This window comes from Aethalodelphis obliquidens, unplaced genomic scaffold, assembly GCF_003676395.1.
Source record: "Aethalodelphis obliquidens isolate GAN/ISIS:26980383/991018 unplaced genomic scaffold, ASM367639v1 scaffold30, whole genome shotgun sequence".
NCBI lineage: Eukaryota > Metazoa > Chordata > Mammalia > Artiodactyla > Delphinidae > Aethalodelphis > Aethalodelphis obliquidens.
Genome location: NW_020837974.1, coordinates 5,749,614 through 5,765,183, shown reverse-complemented (window position 1 = coordinate 5,765,183; position 15,570 = coordinate 5,749,614). Strand labels below are relative to the sequence as shown.

The 15,570-nt window shown below is 45.5% G+C and overlaps 1 protein-coding gene across 3 annotated transcripts in view; it reads left to right on the top strand.

Moving 5' to 3' along the window:
* Window positions 1-9,018: 9,018 nt before the first annotated feature.
* The window catches only part of SMURF1 (SMAD specific E3 ubiquitin protein ligase 1), a 101,577-nt gene continuing 95,025 nt past the window's right edge, over window positions 9,019-15,570 (top strand). For 2 of the 3 annotated variants that reach the window (XM_027125815.1, XM_027125814.1), the window contains exon 1: window positions 9,019-9,436. In XM_027125815.1, the coding sequence (XP_026981616.1) occupies window positions 9,382-9,436 (55 nt within the window). In that variant the 5' untranslated portion in view covers window positions 9,019-9,381. The remainder of the gene's footprint in view (window positions 9,437-15,570) is intronic. The other variant, XM_027125818.1, reaches the window with a different exon arrangement.

The following is a 15,570-nucleotide window of genomic DNA, read 5'->3' as shown; positions in this document are numbered from 1 at the left end:
TCCATACCAGTAATGCTGATAATAACAGTATGTTATTGGTATTATATCTATTTTATAGATGAAGAAGTTGAAATTCAGAGATTTAAGGGAATCACCCAGGATCCCACAGCCAGCAAACAAGGGAATATTTAAACCCACTCTGCTGATACCAAGTCTAATCCAGCTCATCTGCCTAACGTGGTGATTGCCAGGGACTTAATTGCTCTGGGGTTTATCCTGGTTCTTACATGCCTTGGGTTTTTAGTTCTCCACGCATTTTGAGGGAAGGAAGCGCTGATGATTGTTAAACAATTCATGGCAAGTCTCTAGTTTTGAGGAAAGGTGGGGAAAGAAATGTTGGGGTGATCAAGAAATTAGAATCCAAAGGAGGCTAGAAAGTGATTTTCATGGGACTTCTCTAGAAGGATTTCTGAGGAGCATAGCCACCCTAATAACCCTGGTAGACTGTAGACATGGGCTTTCTCTTTGACCATGGCCATAAATCTGCCTTCTGAACTAAAAATACTCTTCTATCTAAATCCGAGGAGTGGGAATTCCCTGGCGATCCAGTGGTTAAAACTTGGCTCTTTCACTGCTGAGGGCCCGGGTTCAATACCTGGTCAGGGAACTAAGATCCCGCAAGTTGTGTGCGGCAAAACGAACAAACAAAAAAACCAAAACAGCAACAACAACAAAAAAAAACGCGGGAGTTTTCTCATCTGAGTGATCAGGGGCCAAAGCAGCAACTCTTTCTTTGAACTTCCAGACCAGGTCTTCCCAGTAGAAGAGAAATAGCTCTTTGGCAAAACAATCTAGTGCTACCCAAATACCATATTCCAGGCCAATGGCAGGTTCATAGCTTTCCTAAGCCATTCACTGTTGGCGCCGATCCCCTCTCACCCTCTTATCCCACCCACTTAGATACGAAGTATTCTGCAAAAGATTGCTTTCAGGGGATGGAAACTCCTTCAGGGAAAGGATGTGTCAGCCAGATGAGTTCCATGAAACATCTCTAATGATACTTAGCCTCACCCTTTTTCCAACACAAGCTTCTCCTAAGACCAGCCCATTAGTATCAAAACATTCCATCCGGATGCAATGTGGTTTATTTAGGATAACATTCAAGTCTCTTAATTTTCATCCATGAGTTGAGAATCTAACCGGAATCCGTAAATTCAACTGCAGTAAGGGCAGTCTGTTTTCTTTGCAGCGAGTACTTTCCAGAGCGAACATCAAACTGTTTTCCCACTTGATTCCAAGGACTCTCACTTTTAAAAGAGAAGTATGACAGCCTTGTCCTGTGCTCAGTTAAGACATCACGGACTTTGCTCTCTGAGCAAATTGCAACGTCTACATTGATTATACCTCTAAGTGACAACCTGAGATGAAAATTCACGGCAGAAATAGACGTGGCTTGTTGAGAAAGCTGCTCAAGACTTTTAAAAAGAAGCAAATGTTGGGGGGCTGCCTTATGAGAAATAAAGTTACCAGCCATACCTCCCAAGTATACTTATTTATTTTTTTAGCGGTACGTGGGCCTCTCGCTGTTGTGGCATCTCCCGTTGCGGAGCACAGGCTCTGGACGCGCTGGCTCAGCGGCCATGGCTCACGGGCCCAGCCGCTCCGCGGCACGTGGGATCTTTCCGGACCAGGGCATGAACTCGTGTTCCCTGCATCGGCAGGCGGACTCTCAACCACTGCGCCACCAGGGAAGCCCTCCGGTTTGTTTTAAATCACGGACTTCCTTTCTTCTTGTTAGGCTGTCTCCATCTTCCCATGAGTCAGTGTGTGCTTGGGGAATCAAAAAGCGAGCTCTAAATTATTTGTATCCGTTTAATCAAATAAGAGGGAATGTTAATCTGTGGCTCTCCTTCCCCCTTGTGTTCCTGAGGCAGACATTAGGCTTTTGGGGGCTGTTCAGTTCTCTTTCTATTAGGGAGAAAGAACCTACTGTGTATAGTTTGGGCAGGAGGCAGCACTCCAGTTCCCACTATGCAGGTAAAAGGGGCTTCGTTTTTCCTTCTCACTGTCCCCAGACAGCCAGGCTTTAAACTCAACCAGCTGGGAACTCCTTCTAGAGCTTATAATCTTTTAAAAAAATTTTTTATTGGAGTATGGTTGATTTACAATGTTATGTTAGTTTCAGGTGTGCAGCAAAGTGAATCAATTATACACATACATATATCTACTCGTTTTAAGATTCTTTTCCCATATAGGCCATTATGGAGTATTGAGTAGAGTTCCCTGTGCTATACAGTAGGTCCTTATTAGTTATCTATTTTACATATAGTAGTGTGTATATTTCAATCCTAATCTCCCAATTTATCCCTCCCCCCGGTAACCATACGTTTGTTTTCTGCATCTGTTACTCTCTTAGAGCTTATATTCTTGAGAGATAAGGACAGATGGCATTAATTCCTAAGGGATCAGGGGTGGCATCCTGGCCACACTGTTTCTGATAAAAGAATCTGCTTCTTGGCTGTTCAGATGTGTTGATCATGGCCCATTGTTTAATCACATTGTTTATAGAGCTACTCTATAAACAAAATTACCTTTTTAAATGAATAATAGCAGTTCAATTATTTTCTCATTTTCACTCATGACCTTACCTGTTTCTGAACACGGACTGTGGGGTTCAGCTATGATCTTTAAAGAAAGACTTTGGAATTATTTTTCCGCAGTTGCCCCTAATTACTTGGCTGCATCTATTTGAAGAAATAATCTATATCTCAAATAATTCCACAGCCATAAAACAACTACACACCTATCAGGATGGCTAAAAGGAAAAATAACACCACCAAATGCTGGCAAGAATGCAGAGGAGCATTGCTGGTAGGTACGTGAAATGCTACAGCCACTCTGGAAAAGAGTTTGGTAGTTTCTTATAAAACTGAACATGTAATTTCTTTATCACTCAGCAATTATACTCTAGGATAGCTATCCCAGAGAAATGAAAACTTCTGTTCACATAAATACCTGTACACAAATGTCCATAGAAGTTTATTTGTAATAGCCAAAAATTGGAGTTAGCTCAGGTGTCCTTCAAAGGATGATTGGTTAAACAAACGGTGATACATCCATACTGTAGAACACTACATAGTAATAAAAAGGAGGGAACTATTGATACATGTAACTACCTGGATGACCCTCCAGGGAATTATGCTGCATGAGAAAAAACTATCCCTGAAGATTACATTCTATATGATTCCATTTAGGTAACGTTCTAAAATTGACAACATTTAAAAATGGAGGACAGGGGCTTCCCTGGTGGCGCAGTGGTTGGGAGTCCGCCTGCTGATGCGGGGGACGCGGGTTCGTGCCCCGGTCCGGGAGGATCCCACGTGCCGCGGAGCGGCTGGGCCTGAGAGCCATGGCCGCTGGGCCTGCGCGTCCGGAGCCTGTGCTCCGCAACGGGAGAGGCCACAGCAGTGAGGGGCCCGGCTACCCCAAAAAAAAAAAAAAAAAAAAAAAAATGGAGGACAGATTACTGGTTACCAGGTGTTGAGAGTGGGACAAAAGGTGTGGGTACAAAAGGGCAACATGAGGGATCCATGTGGCATTGGAACTGTTCAGTATTTTGACCATGGTGGTGGATACTTGAACCTACACATGTTAAAACTGTATAAAATTTAATACACACACACACACACATCAGTATAAGTAAAACTGGGAAAATCTAAATATCACTGGATTTTATCAATGTCAGTACCCTGGTTGTGATATTATATTGAATACTACGAGTTTGCAAAATGTTACCATCAGGGGAAACTGGCAAAGTGTCCAAAGGATCTCTCTGTATTATTTCTTACAACTGCATGTGAATCTACAATTATCTCAATAAAAATTTCAATTAGAAAAAACAAGTAAAAAACCTTACCAATGATAATAATGTACTAAGACTTGCATCAAGTTTAGGTTGTAATTTAGAGAAAGATCCTAAAGGCTTCTGGGCGTAAAAGAATAAATAAATGTGCTAATTAAACATGATTTTATACACCCTGTTGTTTTAAAAATCTGATGTTTAGGTGAAAAGTAAAAGAATACTAGATGCCAGATCTACGAAAGACCTTAAAGTCCAGTCTGATCTAGCCACTGGCCTCAGAGGCAACAGCTCAGGTCCAGACGTGTCCTCAAGAGGCTTTTTTTTTTTTTTTTTTTTGCGGTACGCGGGCCTCTCACTGTTGTGGCCTCTCCCGCTGCGGAGCACAGGCTCCGGACGCGCAGGCTCAGCGGCCATGGCTCACGGGTCCAGCCGCTCCGCGGCATGTGGGATCTTTCCGGACCGGGGCATGAACCCGTGTCCCCTGCATCGGCAGGCGGACTCTCAACCACTGCGCCACCAAGGAAGCCCCAAGAGGCATTTTTTATAGCTGTCTGTACTCCCACAAGGGATCCTCTGCACAGTATTCCAAACAGATTTCCCTAGGGTAATAGAACTTGCAGGTTTTGGAGCAAAGACTAGCACATGCATTTTACATGTACTAATAAGAACTACCATTTACCGAGTGCCTGCTGTATTAGACTGCTAAATCTACACCCAAGATTTAATTTAAGCCTCATGATAACTTTGAGTGAGAGGTATTTTTATCTCCATTTTACAGATGAGCAAAGTGAGACTTGGAGATTTAATTAACTTGCTCTGGCACCAGCTGGTATAGGATGAAGCTAGGGTAAATTGTAGGTCTGTGTGGATTATAGCTGCCCTCTTTTCAGCATACCCACTGCCTTCAAAAGGAGCTACTGCTCTGCAGAACACATACATATTGGATATTCCCAATGCTATTTGCTTGGTCGTTGCCTTTAGGTTAGGAGTTCTTAATCTAGGGGCGATGGGAACGTACAGGATATACAAATTGGCTTCAGGAGATCATGAACCCACTGAAATGGGATGCAAAATTTGGTGTGTATTTGCCCATATGAAATTTTCTGGAGAAAGGTTCCATTGCTGCCGTCAGATTCCCAAGAGGTTTGGGACTCAAAAAGAGGTTAAGAACTGCTGCAGCTAGATCCAAAGAGATTTTTTCCCCGGCTGGAAAACCTTTCAAATGCCCAATAACACTGACTCAGGGAAGTGATACATCTGGGGCAATAAAATCAGCTACTAAATCCTACACAGAAAAGCAGGGTCAAAACTACATTTTGTAAAGTCATTGCAAAGAGGATACTTGCAGAGACACTGAATTCCATCTCTGCCTCAGCAGAATTGTTTGACATTTCCCATCTATTTGTTCCAGATATCTTTAGTATAGTCATCCCTCCCTATCTGTGGATGATTGGTTCCAGGACCTCCTGCAGATACCAAAATTTTCAGATGCTCAAGTCCCTTATACAAAATGACATAGTATTTGCATATAACCTACGCATATCCTCCCGTATACTTTATTTATTTATTTTTTTTGCGGTACGCTGGCCTCTCACTGTTGTGGCCTCTCCCATTGCGGAGCACAGGCTCTGGACGCGCAGGCTCAGCAGCCATGGCTCACGGGCCCAGCCGCTCCGCGGCATGTGGGATCCTCCCGGACTGGGGCACGAACCCGCGTCCCCTGCATCGGCAGGTGGACTCCCAACCACTGCGCCACCAGGGAAGCCCTTTATTTATTTTTTAACATGTTTATTGGAGTATAATTGCTTTACAATGGTGTGTTAGTTTCTGCTTTATAACAAAGTGAATCAGCTATACATATACATATATCCCCATATCTCCTCCCTCTTGCATCTCCCTCCCACCCTCCCTATCCCACCCCTCTGAGTGGTCACAAAGCACCGAGCTGATCTCTCTGGGCTATGTGGCTGCTTCCCACTAGCTATCTGTTTTACATTTGGTAGTGTATATATGTCCATGCCACTCTCTCACTTCGTCCCAGCTTCCCCTTCCCCTTCCCTATGTCCTCAAGTCCATTCTCTATGTCTGTGTCTTTATTCCTGTCCTGCCCCTTGGTTCTTCAGAACTAATTTCTTTTTTTTTTTTTTAGATTCCATATATATGTGTTAGCTTACGGTATTTGTTTTTCCCTTTCTGACTTACTTCACTCTGTATGACAGACTCTAGGTCCATCCACCTCACTACAAATAACTCAATTTCGTTTCTTTTTATGGCTGAGTAATATTCCATTGTATATATGTACCACATCTTCTTTATCCATTCATCTGTCGATGGACACTTAGGTTGCTTCCATGTCCCGGCTATTGTAAATAGAGCTGCAGTGAACATTGTGGTACATGACTCTTTTTGAATTATGGTTTTCTCAGGGTATATGCCCAGTAGTGGGATTGCTGGGTCATACAGTAGTTCTATTTTTAGTTTTTTAAGGAACCTCCATACTGTTCTCCGTAGTGGCTGTATCAATTTACATTCCCACCAACAGTGCAAGAGGGTTCCCTTCTCTCCACACCCTCTCCAGCATTTATTGTTTGTAGATTTTTTGATGATGGCCATTCTGACTGGTGTGAGGTGATACCTCATTGTACTCCTGTATATTTTAAATCATCTCTAGATTACTTGTAACACCAAATACAATGTAAATGCTATGTAAATAGTTGCTGGTGCAGAGGAGTTTTGGTTTGGGGAACTTTCTGGAATTTTTCTTTCCAAGTATTTTCGATCAGAGATTGGTTGAATCCACAGATGCAGAACCCGTGGATACAGAGGGCTGACAGAATTTTTGACACATCTGATACAGAATGAAAGGGTATCAAGGTACATCTTAAATTCAGTATAAGGGCTTGCCTACAGCCTTAACACAAAATTGTAGGTGATAATTTTTTTTTTGTGGTACGCGGGCCTCTCACTGTTGTGGCCTCTCCCCCTGCGGAGCACAGGCTCTGGACGTGCAGCGTCCATGGCTCACGGGACCAGCCGCTCCGCGGCATGTGGGATCTTCCCGGACCGGGGCACGAACCCGTGTCCCCTGCATTAGCAGGCGGACTCTCAACCACTGCGCCACCAGGGAAGCCCGGGTGATGATTTTTAAGTGGGCAAATATCTTTTATCATCTCTATCAACTTTTAATGGAGTAGGGTGTAAGGAGAGAAGATCCAGCAGCTACATGACTGCACTTACGCTGAAAACTGCGCTGGGAAATGCATTCACTTTCTTGCCTTTGCGCATGCTGTTCCCTCTGTCTATAATGCCCTTCCCCACCTCTTTGCCCAACAAACTTGAGCTTAAACTTGCCTCTAAAGCCCTAGATCAAGATCTTCTGTGACTCTTCTAAGCTATTCCCATCTCTCTCCTGCCAAGTAGAATGGTCCTATTCCTAGCCTCTGTGCACATCTCTATCACTGTATCATTATCAGTTCTTGTCTGCTTCATCCAACCAACAGAGCCTCGGAAGTGCTGGAGCTCTGACTTATTTATGTTCCTTGTCCCTAGCCATGTATTACTTGTTAATGATAAATGAAATGCAATCCAGTAACCTCCAGAAGTGGTCTGACTCAGCTGTTGAGGAAACAAGAAAAGGCCCAGACATCTAGGAAGGTAAGAAAACAATGAGGTTAAGAAATGAAAGGTTTTCAGGTAAGAAACAGCTGAGGTAAGAACAGGGGCCCACACTCAGGTAAGCAGAGAAAAAAAGACGTTTAGTCTGGTTTACAGAGAAGAGACTTCTTGAATATGCGAACAAAGCAGAGGGAAAAATACTGACCGGACTGAAAGAAGAATGGGGATTACTCGAGGTATTGCAGGCTCTAAATGGATTGATTCAGATCCAGGAACTCAGTGACAATCACCTCAAAGAGAAACAGAGCTGGATTCTGGATCTACTGCTCTGTTGACTCAACATAGTTTGTATTTTTGGATATTTCACTAGAATCAAAGTCTGAGCTGCAAGGGGCCATAGAAACGATCTAGGCCTGTCCTTTTACGTCACTGACTGAGGCTGGGAGAGGCAGCCTTGAATCCAGCCCAGGAGAGAGTCTTGAGCTCAGCCTGAGCAGGTGGACATGTCAAGGGGCTCCAGGAAGAGGGATCTATTCTGAAGACTGTGACCCCAAGACAGGTCTCTGGCTGCAAGGGATGGCTGCAAGGGCTCAGAGCCTGGTTTCCTTAGGACACAAACCAAAAACGGCATTCAAAGAATCAGGTAGTTGGTCAAAAACAAGACTGATAAACAAACCCAGCTTTTCCTCTCTATCAACACAGTATTTCCTCTCTGTAACGGGTTAACAAACAGAGGAGTTTGTTTGCTGGAGAAAGCATAATGGGCTTTTAGTTCTACCCTGCGACTGTGGGAGAAGTGTTAACAGAAGGCAGGGAAACACAGGCCGTAAAGCTGCCTTTTTGCTTGGCTAAACTGTATGCAGATTGGATAATGACAAACATCTTATCTACCTCTTTATCCATCTCTCGCATCTTGTTTACCTTGTCCATATATGGCACTTTCTGCGATTCTGGCAACTTTGTTATGGGTCAATAGAGCGCACTAGTTGCCCAGAACACACCTAGGGGACTTTGTCTCTTTGAGAAGTCCCTCCCTTGAAATTGCGTTGTCTAGACGCTCTTTACTAAAAGTAAATAAACTGGGATTGCATGCCTATTCGTGCAAAGTGCTTGGCGTAGTAACAGGCCACGGTTTCCTGTAAGCCCCCCTTCAACAGCTCTCAGGAGCTCGGAGCCTTGAGTGAGAGACCTGGAAAATCGATTCCGTTCTCTGAACCTCAACGTCCGCATCGGCAAACCGGTTCCCTTCGAGAATGTGGCGAAGACCAAAGGCGACCACGCGCTGGCCCAGCCGTCCCGCCCGCCTAGGTGTGTGCCCGGCGCTCGCTCCCGGCCCCGCGGCTCTGCACACCGCGCCGGGTTCCGCGGGCCTCCGAAGCGCTCGGCCCCAGCACCCGATCTCCTCCTCCCGCCTCCCGGTCTGACGGGTGCCGGGAACCCGGCCACCGGCTCCGGACCCTTGGCGCCCTGGGCTGAGCGGGCGACGCAGCCGCGCGGCGCGCCCCGCCCAGACATCCCCGCGGGCGCGCGCACGCACGCAGGCGTGGGGGCTGCACGACCCGGGCGCGCGCAGGGCCGGGCCGGCACGACGGCGGGAGCGCGCGCGGCTCCGGGAGGCGGTGGCGGCGGCGGAAGCGGCGAGGGCGGCTGGCGTCCGGCTCTGAGGTGGTGGTGGTGGCGGTGGCGGCGGCGGCGGCGGCGGCGGCGGCGGCGGCGGCGGCGGCGGCTCCGGACTGGGCTCGGCTGGGAGCGAGCGAGGGTCGGGGGCGCCGGGTCGAGAGCCGATCCCCCGGCTCGACCATCCGCCAGCCGCCCGGACGCCTGGGCCGCGGAGTTCGTGTCCCGGCTCGGACCCCGGCGCCCAGCCCGGAGCCGTAACCTTGAGGCGGCGGCGGCGGGGCCGGGCCGGGCCGGGCCGGGGGGCGGCAGCGCTGGATCCGCGGCTGCCCGATCGTTGGCGGGAGATGTCGAACCCCGGGACGCGCAGGAACGGCTCCAGCATCAAGATCCGTCTGACAGGTACGGCCGGCGGGAGGCCCCCGCCGACACCCGGCGCCCACTCGCACCCCGCACGGCCCCTCATCAGCCCCGGAATTTCCCGCAGGGCGCCCTGGGGAAGTGGCCCTCCCCCACGCCGGCCGTTGTCCCAGGACCTGGTCGCCCCCCTCGGCGAGTGCCCCTCGCTGCTCCCTCCGGCCCCGCCCCCTCGCTTCTCCCCGGCCCCGCCCCCTCGCTTCTCACCCCCCCCACCCGCCCTCTCGCTTCCCTTCTTTCCCCCCCACCTGCCCTCTCCTCTCGCTTCCCCCCTCCTGGCCCCGCCCCCTCACTTCTCCCCTCTTGGACCCCCTCCGTCTCCCTCCCCTCCATTCCTCTCGCTCCCTTCCTTCTCCTTCTAGCCCCTCGCTTCTCCTCTCCTGGCCCCGCCCCCCGCTTCTCAACCCCTTCCTCCCTCAGGATTTCTTCCCTCTCCCCTCACCTGCCCCCTCTCTTTTCCCTCTCAGTCCCTCCCCTCGCTTCTCGCCACCTTCCCATTCTCTGGCTCTTCCCTATCTCTCCCCCCACCTGCCCCCTCGCTTCTCCCCTCCGGGCCTTGCCTCTTGCTTCTCCCTCCAGGTCTCTCCCCCAACCACCCACTGACTTCTCACCCCATCCCTCATCCGTTCTCTTGCTTTCCCCACCCCCCACTTGCCCCCTAGCTTCTCCCCTCCGGGCCCCGCCCCTTTCTTCTCTTCAGCCCCGCCCCCTCACTTTCCCCTAAACTCCGCCCCTCATTTTCTACCTAGTCCCGCCCCCGCTTATCTCCCAGCCCCGCCCCCTTGCTTCTGTCTGGCGGCCTCCACCCTTTCCTTCAGCCTCGAATTCCTGAATCCTATCTCGTAGCTTCTCCCAGTCCTGTTCTCACTTCCCCTCTGGTCCAGACCTCTTCAGTCTAGTCCACTTCCTTTCTCTCTCAGGCCAGGCCACTACCTACTCTTGACTGTGCTTCTTCAGTTCGTTCCTTTACCGTCACCCCTCTCCCACCCGCCAGCATCCTTGAAAAACCTCCCCCCCACCCCGCCGCCCGCACCCCACGCACACTCTGGAGGCTTTGGCAGCTGCACTAACGCAGACTCCTTGATTCACTCTCATTGAGTCTTCAATGAAATGCCCGTGTCTCCTAGGTGGCTCATAGTGCAACCTTCAAGGGTGAGCGCGAAGCTCTGCTCTGGGCATGCGACGTGGTGGTTCGGGTGTGTGTAGCTGCCAGCGGTGTCTGTCGGCTTGCCCCTCGCTAGCGGGCTCCAGAGATCCTGGACCAGTCTGCACTCTCATCTGCTCTTTCTCGCTCTCCCCATTCCTGCGGGTCTGCTGCCCCGTCTTCCGGTTTAAATTCACACCTGAGGCCAGATTGTAGTGTTACAAATACGGTTCTGCTGGGGGACTTTCCAAACGTGAATATTTCCCGCTCTGGAAAGGAAATAAGAAGTTCAGGCTAATCCCTGTTGGGGATTTTCCCCTGGATTTTTCTGTTCAGTGACTGGTCTGATGATGACTTAAAAGTCAGTCTGGTCAGATTCTTTGAAAAAGAGAATGATCATTTTGGACACTTTATGGCAAATGCATGGCCCTCAATTATTGGTGAAATCCCTGAAAACAGCAATGGGTGATTTTTTTTTCAAACGAAAATTTCCTCTGAGAGTTCTTAGTTGTTGCATGATCCATTTTTTGTTTCAAGGAAGGGGAAATAGTTTTTTTTGTATAAAGATGTCAGATCAGGTTATGACCAGATAATAAAATCAGATCAATGATTTGGACCCAAACCCAGACTCTGGTTTTGTAAGTGACAAGTATATCCCAGGGATCTTTGTTTCTGGAGAAACATAATTCTTTATTCCAGGGCTGGTAGGAAACTCTCACTCACTATAGATACAGTATATACATTCTTATTTTTATGGTTACATAAAAGCCACCTTTTTGACTTTGTAATGCTTGTAAAACTTTAATTACTGACAACTTTCATTTGGTTCTCATTTACAGTGTAATCTATAATTGACATCAGATTAGTTTCAGTTTTCTTGTTAAAAGCAGAAGTAACTGATTTTGTGAGTTGGGGTAGAAATGTGATTAATGTTTTAGAAGGACTAGGTTTTAATTACAACGTTTGTGTCAGGTGTATTTATATATTAATCAAGCCTAGTTGGCAGGTCTGGATGTAAGCCTTTTCCTCCTGTAGTGGAGGTTTTGTCCTTCCTCCCAAATTATTTTTGGACTCAGAAGTTTAGATGTCATAGATGCAGAAATGCTTTAAAGAGTTTTTGGATGGTGTTTGCTATTGCAGGATCAGGTGATGAGTGTTCTTTCCAAAACTCCTTTTCCCTTTCCCCCAGCTGACATTACTCATGATCTAACGGGCTTTGTGAGTGTGGTCCTCCCTGCAGCAAGGTTGAGAATTTAGCGTTGATTGCAGACACACTTGATGCCAGTTGTCTGATGAACGTTAATTACGTGGAAACGTCAGAACTAGATATTTTGTTGGCGGTAGAATAGGTTTTGGCCTCATCTTTGAGCTTGTCGGGGGGAGTTTGAAATCTCTGCACTTCTGGCGTCTTGGGAAGCCATCTTTCAAGAGGTGTGTACTTTTGTTACAGGTTTCAGAGTTTATTTCTCTGTGCGATATTTGAAAAAATGATTTTTTAAAACGAGGGCTGTTCTAACCAGTCAGCGAATACCACACAGGGCACAGTTCAATGGAAAGTATGAAGATGTTGGATTATGAAAGAGTATTTAGAACTTTGGTGTCCACAGTTGTATTAGGCGGTTGGTGGGCTTAGAATTAGGAGACTTGATTCTGGTAAGATCAGCCATTAACTGCATGATATAGAACAAATTATTTAACCTTTCTGGGTTCTCAGTTTCCTAATATATAAAATGAGATTTCAACTCCATTATAACGTTCTTTCCTTCTCAAGGATATGTCAGTTTGTCTGCCGATTTATTCCAAATTACCGTTTGCTTATGCTTGCTTTTGTTAAGTCTCAGTCCTGATATTCAGAATTTGTGTTAAAACACAGCCCTCCTGTTTGATTTATGTCAAGCATTACTTTTGTGTATTGGTTACATTTATGATTTCTTTTTTTCCCCTTCCTCTGGAGCCCTTTCTGTTTTTGAAAACTATTGGGTCGTATGTTGCACTGCTTTGGAAAGCTGGCCTAAACTAGTAGAAGAATGTGTGAGTCTTTATATTGAAATGACTATGATTTTAATGAGTGTCTTTGTGGTATTTTAACAGGAAAATCATTTTAAAATGGTTTCAGTAGGTTTGGAGCATAATATGTACAAAATCAAGTGATCTTGGTTGAAGAGCATTATCTTGCAGACATTGTAGAGTCCCCTGGCAAATCAAACACTTTGGAAACATATTTTATTTTAAATTCAAGCAGGATTTGCAAAAACTTTGTTCTTGCACGGTGCACATATGAATCCCAGATACATTATTTAGGTCACTTTGGTAAAAATGGAATTTTGAGCTCAGGGTTCCACAGTGCTCTTCAAACAGATCAAATTTTATTCTAATGTTAACCAGTTAGTTGAAATACCAAATGCCTAAACTTTTTCTTTGGTGCTTTTATGCCTTGAAATACTCTCATATTTCCTTGTGTTTTTATATTTTTTGGAGTGTTGACTGTATATTGGGAAGGGAGAAAAATTCTAATTCCAAGTAGAGAAGGGGAAACCTTCTTGATAGCCTATGGAAATAGAAACTATTTTTAGAGTTATAGCACATGTAATGTAAGGCTGACTTGTTTTTGGCATCCAGATGATCCAGCTTGGAGAGAAGTAGTTTGTAGTCATAACTGTTTATAACATTAATTGATCAATCACAGGTGACCTAATTGATTTGAAATAGGTTTTTCTTAAGAAAGATTAAGAAATCTGTGAAGATGTTGCCTGTGTCAATTTGTACCTGACTTATGTAAGGTGGGCAGAACTCTTGTTTTAACAACTGGAACTGTGATAAGAAGGAATAAGTCGTCACTAGTTACCCAACATTCACCCTCCACCTGAGTTTGCCTAACATTTTCCTTAGCATCGGCCTCAAGTTCATGCAGGTGCAGCCAAGGTACTTCTTTGAGCCGAATCATCTAAGGATGTGGGATGGGCTAGATCAAATGCTACTGCAAAACTTATACTGCAGTTGTACTTTAAAAGCAATAACCCTCTGCCAAGTACACGTTCTGGTATTGATTTTTGGGGGAAAATGTTTATTTGGCTGCTTGGGGTCTTAGTGGCAGCACACGCGGCATCGAGCACGGAGTCTTAACCACTGGACCACCAGGGAAGTCCCTCTCGTGTTGATTTTGTGATTTGGTCACATCTGTGCTGTCTTAAGAAAAACCTTTTTTTCCGCCCCTCAAATCCATTAAAAAAGAATTTTCTTGACCCACCTAACTGGCTTGAGAAATGAACTATTTCGTATGCTCTATCTCTCTGTATTTTTCTAGTAGTTGTGATTTATCAAACTAGCATTTTTTATTTCAATCCTATTTCTTTGTCAGTTCAAAAACTCCTATTTTTGCAAACATGAAAGTTGTGTCTGAACTTCAGGTTTTTTCTTCTCTTCTGCAGATTTCCCTTTTCTGTTTGGTCACATTGGCCGGTTCTAATGTAGAACATTGGGTGACGGGGAGGGTCCTGGGGCCTGAGTCACTTGTGAAGAAGTATTTCCTCCTGAATTAAAAAAGAAAGAAAGACTGACCCATAATATTTCAACATCAGCTCACTGATCCAGTTCACTAGCCTGGCTGTTCTGTAACATGTTTGTGGGCACTGGTTAAAAGTTAAAATAGCTGAATCGTGCATTTTATTGAGTACTCAGAGCAAAAAGGAAGTTCAAAAAACCTTCTAAAATGGATGAAATAATTTGGTGCCTGTGCCATGCTCTGATTTTCTGGGTGAGAAACCCTAACATTTAGGATTCTCGAATCAATTTTTGTTATTTCAAAACCATTTCAGTGACTAAATGTTTTTAAACAAAGAGTTAGTAAAATATACGTGGGTTTGTTATGTTTGTTTTTTTGTCACCGAACAACTCAAATGACTAGTTTGCTTGTTTTGTAAGTGACTTTTATTGAGAGAAAGCCCCTCACTTAAATTGGCTTGTTGTCGCCGCATCTAGCTGCCCAAAGTCCCTAAGGCCATTCTAGTTGAGAGCTGTCGAGCTCTCTCGAAAAAAACCAAAAGCTCATAACCCTGTGAATCAGACATATCTTCTTTTTAAAATGTTAGAATTCCTGTTGTGTCTACAGATGAAATCGAATCCATTTAGATACTTAAACTAAGTGAAATGGTGTTTCCATATTTCTAGATTAAAGGGAAAAAAATCCTCTTATTGTCTTAAAACAAGGCTTAAATAATGTACAATCAGTGCGTCTGGTGATGGCCCCACTCTGTAATTCCAGCTGTGTTCACCTCCATTGCAGCTGAAAGGAATTCTAATTGGCTGAGGAATGTCGGCAGCATCATGTATCACGGAGAACGGACCTATTATGCTGGCTGCTGGGTGATGCATTTCAGATGTTTTAGGCTCCTGAGTCCAACTTGGAGGTTGCTTACAGGGAGTCTGGAAGAGAATGTTGTGAAGCTGTAGCGGGGGTGAGGGGGTTGTAGAAGGCAGCCTGCTTTCTTCTTTGTACATTGGGCATCTGCTCAATTCTCTAAAGGCCTTGGTGCTTTCTTGTGGCTTAACCACCGGATTGGGACTCAGAAGGTCTGATTTTATTTCTAACTCCCAAAAGTGCCACAGTGAAGAAAGGGGGTGGGTGGAGTTATAATCTATTTGTGACTCAGTCTTCCTATCTGTAATGGGAAGTACCTGCCTTTTTATATCAGGCGAGGACTTGATGTGGATTAAATATTTTGATGAGTAGTTTTGAATTATTTCTAGAGTAGACAGTGTAAATCCAAAGTCATAGATTCCTGTTATTTCTTATTCCTAAATAATCACGTAAGTGCTAAAGCTAGTGATGTATTTGACACTGAAGAAAATCAATGGAATCTATTGATAAACATGGAAAAATAATACTCAAGAATGAACTGTTAAATTCTCTATGCATTCAGAAAGTTCCTTAGAGAAGTCACGAGCCAAAGCCAGCATCATTTTTTTTTTTTTTTTT